Source organism: Sander vitreus, chromosome 4 (assembly GCF_031162955.1).
Source record: "Sander vitreus isolate 19-12246 chromosome 4, sanVit1, whole genome shotgun sequence".
Lineage (NCBI taxonomy): Eukaryota > Metazoa > Chordata > Actinopteri > Perciformes > Percidae > Sander > Sander vitreus.
This window is the reverse complement of record NC_135858.1, coordinates 7,302,168-7,316,890: the sequence shown is the minus strand read 5'-3', so window position 1 is coordinate 7,316,890 and position 14,723 is coordinate 7,302,168. Positions and strand designations below refer to the sequence as shown.

Sequence of the window (14,723 nt, the reverse complement as noted above, 5' to 3'; positions counted from 1 at the left end):
TCCGTCACGTCACACTTAAGTTTCGGCATTCGAGTATCTGCAATTGTAGCTCGGCACGGTTTCAGTGAATGGCACTTTTTTGCGGTTGTAATCCTATTTTAAACACAATTGCTTTCCAGATAACAAGAAGTCATCAGCATGAACACTCTGAACCAACAGTATGAGGAGAAGGTGCGTCCCTGCATCGACCTCATTGACTCTCTTCGCTCTCTGGGTGTAGAGAAGGACTTGGCGCTGCCAGCTATCGCCGTGATTGGAGACCAAAGTTCGGGGAAGAGCTCCGTGTTGGAGGCGCTGTCAGGTGTGGCTCTGCCAAGAGGAAGTGGTAAGTTCCAGTCACTGAGACAAAAAAGATGGATGGATAGGCCTACTTAAGGTTCATTATTCTCCTGTCGACTTTTCTAATTATATCTGAGTCAGCACACATGTAGCCTATGGCCGGGCATCATTTACTCTTTACCCCTCTTTTGCATCTTTTGTTGAGGAAGTAACCTCCTAAAATGTGCATATGACAATTAATCACCTCAATGATACATGCATTCATTTTAATTTTACAGCAGCTGAATGGGACTTTGCTTCCAAAAATCTACAAAAGGATGCAGTAACATTGTTTGATTTTCAGTATGAGTGTATTAAGTGATGCACTGTACTCAACTATGTCAATCATTGCCTGAAACTATGGACTCTTGTTATGGCACCTCCAATATAGGACTTTGGCAGGCAATTATTAAATAATAAAACCGTAGAACAACATGAGAATCACCACAGTGTTAGTCAGTGAGATGTATAACAATAATCTGGTGGAGTTTGCAGAAAACAATTTGATTTTATTTATTTTATTATGAATATAGTCTGCCGACACCAAGCGCATACACCTTGAGCCTACCACGCAACCTTGTGTAGACGCGCACTATATTTTTAAGCGTAGATGGCGTGACCGCGCTTCTCTGAAGCACAGATGGCGTGACCGCAGTGGACAATGTGACGGCGAGACAGCGCCGATTAAACATTAAGAACACATTTTTATTAAAGATTTGAGTTGGATTTTACAATGTGTTTATGGAACAAGTATCACTAAGTACAAGCGCAAATAACACCGCTGGATTTAATCTTCATGGTAACGTGGATGATATATCCATCCATCCATCCATCTTCATCCGCTTATCCGGGGTCGGGTCGCGGGGGTAGCAGCTCCAGCAGGGGACCCCAAACTTCCCTTTCCCGGGCCACATTAACCAGCTCCGACTGGGGGATCCCGAGGCGTTCCCAGGCCAGGTTGGAGATATAATCCCTCCACCTAGTCCTGGGTCTCCCCCGAGGCCTCCTCCCAGCTGGACGTGCCTGGAACACCTCCCTAGGGAGGCGCCCAGGGGGCATCCTTACCAGATGCCCGAACCACCTCAACTGGCTCCTTTCGACGCAAAGGAGCAGTGGCTCTACTCCGAGCTCCTCACGGATAACTGAGCTTCTCACCCTATCTCTAAGGGAGACGCCAGCTACCCTCCTGAGGAAACCCATTTCGGCCGCTTGTACCCTGGATCTTGTTCTTTCGGTCATGACCCAGCCTTCATGACCATAGGTGAGGGTAGGAACAAAAACTGACCGGTAGATCGAGAGCTTTGCCTTCTGGCTCAGCTCTCTTTTCGTCTAACGGTGCGATAAATTGAATGTAATACCGCACCTGCTGTGCCGATTCTCCGACCAATCTCCCGCTCCATTGTCCCCTCACTCGCGAACAAGACCCCAAGGTACTTGAACTCCTTCACTTGGGGTAAGAACTCATTCCCTACCTGGAGAAGGCACTCCATCGGTTTCCTGCTGAGAACCATGGCCTCCGATTTAGAGGTGCTGATCCTCATCCCAGCCGCTTCACACTCGGCTGCGAACCCGATCCAGTGAGTGCTGAAGGTCACAGGCCGATGATGCCATCAGGACCACATCATCTGCAAAAAGCAGCGATGAGATCCCCAGCCCACCGAACTGCAACCCCTCTCCACCCCGACTACGCCTCGATATCCTGTCCATAAATACTACAAACAGGATTGGTGACAAAGCGCAGCCCTGGCAGAGGCCAACTCTCACCTGAAAGCGAGTCCGACTTACTGCCGAGAACCCGGACACAGCTCTCGCTTTGGTCGTACAGAGATTGGATGGCCCTGAGAAGGGACCCCCTCACCCCGTACTCCCGCAGCACCTCCCACAGTATCTCCCGGGGCACCCGGTCATACGCCTTCTCCAGATCCACAAAACACATGTAGACTGGTTGGGCATACTCCCAGGCTCCCTCCAGGATCCTTGCAAGAGTAAAGATCTGGTCCGTTGTTCCACGACCAGGACGGAATCCGCATTGTTCCTCTTCAACCTGAGATTCGACTATCGACCGAACCCTCCTTTCCAGCACCTTCGAGTAGACTTTACCGGGGAGGCTGAGAAGTGTGATACCCCTGTAATTGGCACACACCCTCTGGTCCCCCCTTTTTTAAAAGGGGGAACCACCACCCCGGTCTGCCACTCCTTAGGCACCGTCCCAGACTTCCACGCAATGTTGAAGAGGCGTGTCAACCAAGACAACCCCTCCACACCCAGAGCTTTAAGCATTTCTGGACGGATCTCATCAATTCCTGGGGCTTTGCCACTGTGGAGTTGTTTAACTACCTCAGCAACCTCCACCAGGGAAATTGATGCCAATCCCCCCTCATCCTCCAGCTCTGCCTCTACCATAGAGGGCGTATTAGTCGGATTTAGGAGTTCCTCAAAGTGCTCCTTCCACCGCCCTATTACCTCCTCAGTTGAGGTCAACAGCGTCCCATCCTTACTGTACACAGCTTGGATGGTTCCCCGCTTCCCCCTCCTTAGGTGGCGAACGGTTTTCCAGAAGCACCTTGGTGCCGACCGAAAGTCCTTCTCCATGTCTTCTCCGAACTTCTCCCACACACGCTGCTTTGCCTCTTTCACGGCAGAGGCTGCAGCCCTTCGGGCCCTTCGGTACCTTGCAACTGCCTCCGGAGTCATCTGGGATAACCTATCCCGGAAAGACTCCTTCTTCAGTGGATGATATAGAGTGAAAAAATGTGCGTGAGGCATATTAATACTTGAAAATATTACGAGTAATCGTTATTCCCATTTACTTTCTGCAGTCCGACTTCAGTTCACCACCTCACCATATGCGTCGCCAATTCCTATTTTGTCTCCAAAATGTGCGTACGCATGGGTCAGAGTTTGCGTGGAGGTCCGCACATTCTCCCGTTAAGTTTGTTTTTTATAAATCACAACCTTTGCGTGGGAAGTGGCGTACGAACATTTTCAGCCCCGTTTTGTGCGTACGCCACGTTTATAAATGAGACCCCAGGTCTCTAAATGAGCAAAAGTTTAGGGAAGTGGCTGTACGCTGCTCTACATCGGAGGTGGAAACTACGACAGAAATACACGGAGCACAAACGCGACACATCTGACGCAGCATCTCCACGGCAGAGCGCGTCCATTATAAACCTGAAGCTGCATGGACCACGGAAGGCGCGCCGCTGCTCATCTCCATTTTTACAGCGAGAGTGGAGAGAGTGTCTCATGTGACCTTGTTATTTGTACATGCTGTTGTCATGACCTGGCTCAGGTGGTCATAACAAAGAGGGAGACAACACCATGTTGAATGTTTAGACAATACTTTATTAAACCAAATGGAACCAAATTAACAAGATACAGAATAAGATGTAGAAGTCAGTGGAAGCAGTGGTGTGTGCATGAGTGAGTGTGTGTTGGTGTTGTAAAGTGTAAACTCAGCAAAAGGCAAACCTAGGAGAACATAACCTAACCAAGTCAAACCTTGGTGTGCCTGTGGAGATAGCAGGGAGGGGGAGAGACAGAGGATACTGCAGCTTAAGAGGCCTCAGCACACCAGACCCAGGTGAGCTGAGTTACTGCAATTAGTAACCTGAGGCCTGTACTACGAAGCGAGATCAACATGTCCTGGATTTCTTTCAGTTACCCGGCTTCACCTAACCTAACACCTGCGGTCCTGCATAAGCTGTATCACGACGCTGGTTATCAACTAGTTCAGTCAACCCAGGGTTTCCCAATCCAGCGGCGCGCGCATTCACATAAAAGAGGCGGTTTGCACAGCACGACCAATCGCAAACATCTACCAGAGCCGCTTATATTTTACATAAGAAGAGGAAATTATAATTCTACATAAATATGAATAACACAGACACGGTTTTGCAGGCAAAACGCAATACAGTCGCTGCTTCCTAAAACAGGAAGGAAAGCTGGCAAAAAAATAGCCGACGCTGTAGATGCGTAAATCACAACGCTTATTAATATCACTTCCCCATCAGTCACGACCAAGATCTGATTATCATAATTACACTTGTGCACTTTCCATAAACTGTCGTTGCTTTAGCCTAGTATTTCAGTTGCAACCCTGGCAGTGGGAAGCCATCGTGAGAGCAAATAAAATATATAAAAACAAAATTCAAACTGATGTGCGCATTGGCAACACACGGCTCAAGATGCCGAGCCGATATGTAATTCCCTCCCATTACAATATATATATTTCATAAATATACACATCAGGGAATGTTAACGGGGTTGTCGGTCTCTAAATGTTTTAACTTTTATGTGCGCACCCCTCTCTCCCTCTCTCTCCCTCTCTCTCTCTCTCCCTCTCTCCCTCTCTCTCTCTCTCCCTCTCTCCCTCTCTCCCTCTCTCTCCCTCTCTCTATTAGTATTGATTGGTCAGTAGGCGGTGCTTTTACACTGGTTGATCTCTAATCTCCAACATAACCTGCTCCCGACCAGGTTAGGCGTTCAGCATAAGTTACCACGGCGATTGAACCCGATCACAAGTGATCCACCTTCGTAGTACAGAAAACCCTGTGTTGAACCTGAAGTTAGCTTGTTAACGCCAAATCTCGCCTCGTAGTACAGGCCTCTGGAGACAACAGGAGGCACAAGTCAAAACACACCTCCTCAATGTAGACAGCAAAAACGCTCAAATGACACCAAAGGGCATCACACTGTGAATATACAAATCACAACATCTAAACAGGAACATGTTGGCGTTATTTTGTCAGCTAACATGCTATCTAGCGGTAGGCTAGATGGAGCCGGTTACCTCCAGGATCTGTGCTAACCAGGCTAGCGGTGGGGGCATCAGACAGAGTTACGACACGCACGGAGATGAGAAGGGTATGTATGGACTTATCTAACTGTGAGGGATACGGTGAATAAGCTAAAGTCCAAATAAGTCGGCGTGTTCCTTTAACTGAGAGGGATGGATCAGGGACCCTCTACTACATACAGTATATGGTATAAAATAGTTAGTTACCAACAGTTAAGGTTTTTGAAGTTAACAATAATTTGCTGCAGTAACTCTGAGGACCCCCTAGGGGTCAGGGACCCCATGTTGAAGATCTCTGCGTTCGAGCATGCACTGGGTTTCATTCCAACCCGCTGCCATTTGCTGTGGGTCATCCCCTCTCTCCCCCCATTCCTGTCTGTTCTCCAGTCTATATGTAGGTGCTTTGCTAATGTCAGCGTGCTAACATGCCCACAATGGCTCATACTATTTAGCAGGTATAGTGTTCACCATGTGTACATAAAGCCACACTACAGAAATGTCCCTGTTTACATTTGGGTCATGGATTTTGCCAAGACAATTATGACATTGGTGTTAGACTTCTCTACCATATTTATTATGTCTGGAACATGTTTTGAAGATGAATAAGATTGACCCAACTTTATAAAGATGATATCAAGTGTTTTCTAAGAGTGCTGACTGCTTTTCACAAGCACACTGGATTTCACTTTGTCCCCTCATCATAATTCACTCTTCATTAATTCAGGCATTGTGACAAGATGTCCTCTCGAACTGAAGATGAAGCGAAGGCGTGAAGGAGAGGAGTGGTACGGAAAGATAAGCTACCAGGACTGTGAGAAAGAGATAGAAGACCCCGCAGATGTGGAGAAAAAGATTAGAGAAGGTACAGTATTACATTTCACCATAAAAAGCCAAGTATTGGTGGAGCTACTGAATTTTTTTAGGCTTTAGTGATCAGCACTTTGTACCTTTTGTACTCATTTTACATCATGTCTTCTCTCTCCAGCTCAGGATGAAATGGCCGGGGTCGGGGTGGGGATCAGTGATGACCTCATCAGTCTGGAGATCTGCTCTCCTGATGTTCCAGACCTGACGCTCATTGACCTGCCCGGCATCGCCAGGGTGGCTGTAAAGGGACAACCAGAGAACATTGGAGACCAGGTATGCCAGTTCAGTCCCCCAAGCCCACTGTCAGCAGTTTTTATCAGGGCAATGTCTTGGGTAGAAAGTTGTTCCAAAGATAAAAAAAAATAAATAAAAATTGACAGTGAGGTTTATGGATTATAGCAAGGCTGTACACTTTGGTCCTGTCATTTTTTACTCATTATATACTTAAGCACAATAGTGATTTGGGGTGGCAGTAGCTCAGTCAGTAGGGAGTTGGGTTGGGAACCGGAGTGTTTGCGGTTGAAGTCCCCATACGGACTGGTGGTGGACTGGTAGCTGGAGAGGTGCCAGTTCACCTCCTGGGTCCTCTTGAGCAAGGCACTGAACCCCCATCTGCTACATTTCCATGCCTTTCCAGCTCCCTCACTCTGACATCTCTCCATCTCTTCTTTCAGATAAAGAGACTGATCCAGAAGTTCATCAAAAGACAAGAAACCATCAGCTTGGTGGTTGTTCCATGCAACGTGGACATAGCAACCACAGAGGCTTTGAAGATGGCACAGGAGGTGGATCCTGATGGGGAGAGGACTCTGGGTAAATAGGGCTGATTTTAGAAAAGGACCACTTGGACAAATTACTTAACTATTAGATAGGTCACTGTCTGTTTGTCTTTCTCTCTCAGGTATCTTGACCAAGCCTGACCTGGTGGACAAAGGCACAGAAGAGACAGTGGTTGATATTGTCCATAATGAGGTCATCCACCTGAAGAAGGGCTACATGATCGTCCGGTGCAGGGGTCAGAAGGACATCACAGACAAGGTGTCTCTGACTGAAGCTATAGAAAGAGAGAAAGCCTTCTTCAACGATCATGTGCATTTTCAGTAAGTTTATTCTTTTTCAGGTAAACATTTTCACGGTAAATTATTAATGCTGTGATTTTCTATATGACATGACATGTACTCAGTAGCCTTTAATTCTTCCTGTAGACCTCTCTACAATGACGGCCACGCTACTGTTCCTAAACTGGCTGAGAAACTCACACTTGAGCTGGTGCATCACATTGAGGTGAATTCTTACTCCCTCAAATTAAGAGTTTACCATACATTGCTTTGCTTACTTTAGTTGTTAAACGTTTCTGCCCATGTGTAATTCACAGAGATCTCTGCCTCGACTGGAAGAGCAGATAGAGGAGAAACTAGCACAGACTCAAGTAGAGCTGGAGAGATACGGCACTGGACCCCCAATGGATGCAGCTGAGAGACTCTTCTTCCTCATTGATGTGAGCTTCCTCATGCTACATAACATTTACCTGGCTATAAAATGCTCACCGTGGATGCATTTAAAAAAGTATTACATAAACATAAAACCCCTGTAAACAATTGTTTCTGCTGTCACGTGTGTGCTGCAGAAAGTGACAGCATTCACTCAGGATGCCATCAGTCTGACTACAGGAGAGGAACTCAAGTGTGGAGACCAGCTCAATGTCTTTTCTACACTCAGAAGAGAGTTTGGGAAGTGGAATGCCCACCTGGACCACTCCGGAGAAAAGTGTGAGTGTATCATTTTGATCTGGTCTACAGATGTCCATCAGCAGGACTCTGAAATATACGTTTGTGTGTTGCAGTTAGCAAGAGGATTGAGAGAGAGGTGGAGACATATGAAGAGAAATACCGTGGAAGAGAACTGCCGGGCTTCATCAACTACAAGACCTTTGAGGTCATGGTCAAGGACCAGATCAGAGAGCTGGAAGAACCCGCTGTCAAGAAACTCAAGGATATAGGAGGTATATGTTTTACTTTATTACTCTAATTTTCTTTTCTTATCATACAGCTACCATTAAAGTGCATGGTGGAGATCAAGCTGCTTCATCTTCTTGTATTTGCATTTCTTCCAGATGCTGTTCGGAAGGTGTTCATACAGCTGGCCATAAGTAGCTTCATTGGATTTCCTAACCTCATTAAAATAGCCAAAGTAGCAATCTTTAATGAGTCTATCAAAATTCAAAATGCATAATATAGTGTTCACACTGACCAGAATCTTATTTTCTAGACAAAGATCGAAACCATCAAGCAACAAAAAGAGTCCACTGCTGAAGCCATGCTGAGAACCCAGTTCAAGATGGAGCTGATCGTTTACTCTCAGGACAGGACATACAGCAGCAGTTTGAGTGACAGGAAAAGAGAGGAGGATGAGGAGGAGGAGGAAGGCAAACTGTATCCCATATCACAACTTCATAAAGGAAGGAGTGTTGTGTACAGCATGGATAATCATGCAACGCTCCAGGAGCTGATGTTGCACCTTAAATCATACTACAAAGTAAGTTTCAATGGAGAGGGATGATTCATAAACAAAAACAATTACAGCAAGGTTTAGACCCTCATTCTTCCCTTGTCTGTCAAACTTTACATTATTTTTCCTTCTTCAGATTGCCAGCCAGCGTCTGGCTGACCAGATCCCGCTGGTGATCCGCTACCAGATGTTGCAGGAGTCTGCCGTCCAGCTGCAGAGGGAGATGCTGCAGATGCTTCAGGATAGAGAGAATTTGGAGTTCTTGCTAAAGGAGGATCTTGACATTGGCAGCAAGAGGGCTGCTTTGCAGAGTCGCCTTAACCGCCTCATGAAGGCGCGCAGATACCTGGTGGAGTTCTAGATGAGGCCTTCCAGGCCTCGAACAGCATGAGTTCACTGTACCTTGTTCATTTAGCAAACACAGTACATTTGTGGTTGCAGGATTGCTATGCTAAATGTTTTTAAACGTGTCAATTGTTAAATGGACACATTTGCTTTAGATGTAACAGCTAAGTCAAAACAGGTTACAAACAGGTTTGCGGGGGATCGTTTTAATTGTACTGTAATATGTATTCCGGTTAAAGAAGTTATGCCTGTTATTTCACACGGCAAAAGCAGATCATAGGAGCACACTATATAGAGCACACTATATAGGTCACACCCTAGTTCAATTCCTTCCAGGGAACTTATAGAATAGAATAGAAAGATTTTATAGTCATTGTAGTAAATACAAGGCAATTCGGAGCACTACTCCTGATCAGTGCAATACAAAACAACTGTCAACAAGACAACAACTTAAGCAAACAAACAGCTGACAACACAGCTCCAAACATAACTGTTTTAATATTATATATTAATATTATAACTTATCATCCCCAGAAAAGATTATTGATATTGTGCCAATATTTTGATGCTTTGTCATTGTTTCCTACTGATGGCTGGACCCCTTTAAACAAGCATAGTTTGTGTTTCTTAATTTATAATTACAGAATTAAACATTTTTCAAATGCATCATTTTTTTTATATATTTGTTCAAATGTATTTGTTTAAATAAAGCAACGGTTCGACTTGAATTGACTGTCTAATGTGGTTATTCCAACTTGCTTTTACAGGCAAGACTACTCAATCTTTTCTCTTAAAATAAATAGTTTTTGTTTTTTACTTAAGAGTTACATATTCTCAACATGAACAATTACTGACTTTAAAGGAAATGATGGATACTCTGACTACTACTACTAAACATTGATCAAATGGACAATTACTACAATCCTGATCTGTCTTCTTCCAGAATAGTATAGCAGTAGAGGATGTGCAGCACCTTCATATTACACTACATATATGAACAGTAATGACCAATTCTTTCCAATTCCTAAAAATCCATTAAACCACTCTTATTTTAGCTGCCTAGGACTGTCTTCTATCCGTTTGATTCTTGATGGATGTGGTAAACCGTACATCGAGCTTGCTCATGACTACTCACAAATAGTATCAGTATAAACATAAGTACTTTAGCTCCCCCTTGTGGTTTTACAGATAAAAATATACATATAAGAGATAGTCCAACCAAGCATCTTCCATGATTGAATTCATTTTTTTCTTGATTACCATTAATGAATGCTTTTCTCTTCAACTTTTATTCCTGTTATTTAATATCTGTCTGATGTATCTCTCTTGCATAGTCCTTTTCCATCATGAAATCCTTGCAAACAGAATTATGTTATATGAGAAATGTTGTGAAAGAAATTGAACAAGATGTTCACAAGTCAAATTTATTCAAAAATACATACAAAAAGTATTTTTAAGCAAAAACAAAAATCATTTAAAAGCGGTTCACTTCACGTCTTCAAATTCATTCCCCATTCTCTGCAGGGCTCTCTTGATTGATGTCGTCATTGTCTGATTTCTCGTCATCTAGGAAAGATAAAAAATGATTAGCAAGGCATAGGTACCTTTACTTTTACAGAACTTCACAGCTAAACATATCAATGGTTTGGTTTTTTTAAAACAAATGTACAGATCAACAGCTATTGAGAATAAAGAACAGAGGGAGTGAAAGGGAAATCGAAAAGCACAAACAATGGCAAGTATGGCACCCAAAATGTCCTTGTTTACTCACTCTCAAGTGTCTGCTGTAGTTCCTGTATGGTGCTGAGTAGCACATGGAACTGCTTCTTTCTTAATTCCAACTGTGTGGGACAATAGGAAGAGAACAATTTGAAATACAAGATTGCTAATGATTGAAGACATTAGAGTTAGAAGAGATGATAACTGTACTTGGCTTTACTTTTGCATCTACGTTCTCCTTGGTGCGAGACAGTAACTGGAGTTCTTTGTCAAGCGCCTCCAACTGCCTGGAAGTGACCAAACCAACATTAAGCACATCATCGGATTATCCAAACCAAAACTGCTCTAACACGTGAAGTAGAACAACTCAATATCTGGATGAAACAAATGAGAAGCTGACTCACTTCAGCGTTTCATGGCGGTCTGGGTGCTGCTGGATAACCTTAGCTAAAGCATCGTACTCTGAAAGGGAAAAAAAGAAAAGAAAGAGAGAAAATGTGAGCCAAGGAAAAAGATTCAAACTAGCCAACTAACCACAAATATGTATATACATTATTTTGACAACCTATATTGGCACCAATTCTTCTAAAATGAATGATGACTTCAGTGCAAAAGAAAAAAAATGCAGATACATTTATCTTTTTTTAACCTTTTGTCAAATCTGAAATCTATTGACTACCATTTAAATTTGTCATTTCCATTTTGAAATGCATTCTCTATCCATCTGTTATTACTGCTAAAAACACATTGGATGTCTGAAGGCTGCTGGTAAAACAATGTGTCTACTGCTCGATTTATAAAATTACACAAATCACCCTTATGATTCATCATTTGTTTAAACTCAATCCGTGAGCGTCCGTTTCATGAATTACAAACGAGTTTGCGGTTGTAATAATAAACTGTAATAACCTGCTAGACAAACATTGCTGAGCTCCTCAGAGAAATATAGTTTCCCCTGTGAACAATTTAGGTTTTTCAGTATTGATTAATCTGACGATTTTACAGTAAAAAATAAAATGTCAGAAAGTAACAAAAAATGCCAATCACAAGTCAAAAGGATTGCTTCTTTAGTCTGACCAACAGTCCAAAACCTAAAGATATATTTAGTTTACAATAATATATATTAAAAAAAAAAAAACAAATCCTCACATCAGAGAAGCTACTAAATGACAGAATATCTACTAACAGTTTCAGCACTATGTTACTATGTAACTGTTCAATGTATTGGTTTTACTTGAACATGGTTAGACTACATCTCCATCGTTGCCTTAGGTATCTCTCAGTCTATGTAAAACACTACAAGTATTACATCTTTTTTTTGTAAATAATTGCCTAAATCGATCTGGAGCACTGAAAATATTCTTACCTTGTCGATTCTTCCGTATTCTCTTTGCTCGCTGAATTTCTTTTTTGCATTCTGCTATCTTCTCGTGTGCAGACCCGATGCTTTGTTCTGCAACGTAGACAAGGTGGTGACAATGTTAACACCTTTATAACACAAACACAGACATTGTTTTGTGGTGACCCTGGTGGCCCAGTGCTGCTAGTTACCACATAGAAAGTATGAGTATTTCTGTTATATACAGTGGCTTGCATAAGTTTACACACCCATGCTAAAGTTGACTAAAAAGAGGAATAAAAAAACATATTTTGGATATTGATCATAATGCCTTCATTAAAAAACACCAATTTTCTTTGTGAATGAATAATGTATAGTAAATAGGGCTGTCAAACGATTACATTTTTTTTTAAATTGCTATTAATCGCTGAATTTCTATAGTTAATCGCGATTAATCACATATTTTATCACATGATTAAAATTCTATTATTTTGCATTTCAGAACAGTTTTTAAGTACAGATTAACAATCGAAAGCAATTCTTACCAGTGTATCTTGATTGGGAATCAAACGAATGCAAAGAAAGTGACTTTATGAACTTGATTTTAAGATTTGTAATTATTTATTTACTGTAAACAAAAGAAAAATGTGTGAATCTGTCATTATTGCACAATTCCTCCATGTACCTAATTAAAAACTAAAAATCCCTATCCTTACCAGAGTCAACATAGTGTTTAGTAACTCCTAAATAATGTTGATTACTCACTGACGTCCAGTGATCACTGGTTAATGAGACAGCGTTTGCAAGACTTTGCAGCAGTTCCAGTTGGGCTGCTTTCTCCGTATCGTACAGGCTGTGTATTAATATTTTAATATAGTATACTTGTGCTGTATTTTAAGGAAGAACATTTATTTATTTACGATACATTCTTCATTCACAAAGAACACTGGTGTCCTTAAAGGTTGGGTTTTTCCTCATTTTTTTAATTAAGGCATTAAGATCAATATCCAAAATATGTTTTATATTCCTCTTTTTAGTCAACTTTAGCATGGGTGTGTAAACTTATGCAAGCCACTATAAGAGAATATACAGATGACAGGTTGTCAACACTTTGTGTGCGTTATTAAATACAAAGGGGGTCTGGGTTATAAATAGTCAGAGCCAGTGTCAGCAAAATCCCTATACCTTACCTATGTTAGTGTAGATTTTCTCATAATTCTCCATTTCACGCAGATTCATGTCATAAACCATCAACGTCTTCCCCATGGAGAATTCACACTGGGCCAGTGTGCCCATCATCCTTTGATACTGTGTGAACCTGGACAGAATTACAAAACGGTTAATGACTCTAAGCAAGTTCTTCACCACACTTTTATAGAAATTCTTGGTGACAAAGTCCAAGGCTGGGATCTGTTGGGCTCACGTACCCTTCCTCTGGGGTCCCAGTCGAGTTGCACCATTTGGTGACACTCTTAAGCAGCACGTTGATTCGGCGGTCATCTCCAGCTCCGTCCCCGTCAATAAGAAGACGTTTCCGAATAACTTCATCTGGAATAGGGGCGAAAGCGGGAATCAAACAACCTTTTAGATACTGCTTAAAAAATTCAAGAGCCGTTGAGCTATCTGTGAGCTAACGTTAGCTAACATGGCTACTATATATTAGCCGTTTTGAAAGCAATCTGCTTCTACGTGTAACGGTTCGTTTTTGACAGTATGTCTGGGTACATATGGATACTTTAAGAACTTCGGCACACATTTCTACTTGTGTCTTTTGCCAGAGAGATGAAATAAATGAATTGAAATGTTAACGTTACTTACCATCTGTAACAGCTCCCATGTCTGTGTCGAGCTAGATAAACTTCATTGAACAGCAGGAAGTGAACAAAGCAGACGGCGATGATTGGCCACAGAGGAGAGCAGTGTGAAGTGAAAGTTTTTTTTAAAAGCTTTATTCAAGAAAAAAAATCCTTATACCTTATTATTAACAAGTCATTTATTAAATGGACTAAATACTATAACTATAATTATTTTCTCCCATTCAAAAACAGGGATAGCTTCTATTTCAAAGTATGACTACAGGCTGAAAAAATAACCCAGAGCTGCATAACAAAAGGACATGAGTTTTAAAAAAAGATCTGCATCTGCATTGACACTAAAATGCTAAAATGTAGCCTACACTGGAGGGTCAAAGAGGGCCTTTTAATTTTTCCAGTTGTGAGCTGCTCCTCCATTATAAAACAAAACATAAAGGTTCAGTTATATCACAACTTGGTGTCCTTGTCAAACATTTTAAGTTCAGGAATAAATACACTGAGAAAATGCTTCTTTTTTTTTTTTCTTTTTTTAAATCCACAAAAATCACACCTGTAATCCACAGCAATTCGAACAGTTATATTGTACATATTTGTTATGGTGTCTTTTACATATTTCTATTTTAATATTTCTATTCCATATGTATGTTCTTAATTGTTGCAGTACTTTGATATGTTGTTTATTGTCTATTCCATTTTCATATGTTTATTGTATGCACCAAACCCACCAAGGAAAATTCCATTCCTAAGTGAAAACTTACTTTGGCAATAGATCTTGTTCTGATTGGGATTCGGATTAAACATTTTCAAGTACACCTTTCACAGAATGAATTCTATGTAGTAACTTATACGACACCTCATTGACCTTGTTTTTTAATACCGCGCTCATTATAAACGTCCCAAGTTTTATGCCATTGTTTCTCATTTAAGATAACGGACCAAAAACACTGATGGATGAGCTGCTTTAACCGTTGTGGCTTATCAGAGTGAGCGTACGTGCGGGCGCAGTGACGTCTCT

At 41.9% G+C, this 14,723-nt stretch overlaps 2 protein-coding genes across 2 annotated transcripts; one reads left to right on the top strand and one right to left on the bottom strand.

Annotated features, from left to right (window-relative positions):
- LOC144516560 (interferon-induced GTP-binding protein Mx) lies at positions 1-9,564 on the top strand. The gene is made up of 12 exons (XM_078247934.1): positions 1-325; positions 5,841-5,978; positions 6,102-6,256; positions 6,658-6,796; positions 6,885-7,083; positions 7,189-7,267; positions 7,359-7,481; positions 7,611-7,752; positions 7,827-7,985; positions 8,097-8,173; positions 8,252-8,518; positions 8,628-9,564. Exons 1-12 carry the CDS (start codon positions 139-141, stop codon positions 8,850-8,852), a joined length of 1,890 nt encoding a protein of 629 aa, XP_078104060.1. The 5' UTR covers positions 1-138; the 3' UTR covers positions 8,853-9,564.
- A 682-nt stretch (positions 9,565-10,246) lies between these two features.
- Positions 10,247-13,782, bottom strand: thoc7 (THO complex 7). Its single transcript, XM_078247935.1, has 8 exons — positions 13,713-13,782; positions 13,322-13,442; positions 13,085-13,212; positions 11,922-12,008; positions 10,960-11,017; positions 10,776-10,842; positions 10,608-10,677; positions 10,247-10,402 (listed from the first exon to the last, which is right to left on the bottom strand). Exons 1-8 carry the CDS (start codon positions 13,729-13,731, stop codon positions 10,341-10,343), a joined length of 612 nt encoding a protein of 203 aa, XP_078104061.1. The 5' UTR covers positions 13,732-13,782; the 3' UTR covers positions 10,247-10,340.
- Between the last annotated feature and the right edge of the window lie 941 nt (positions 13,783-14,723).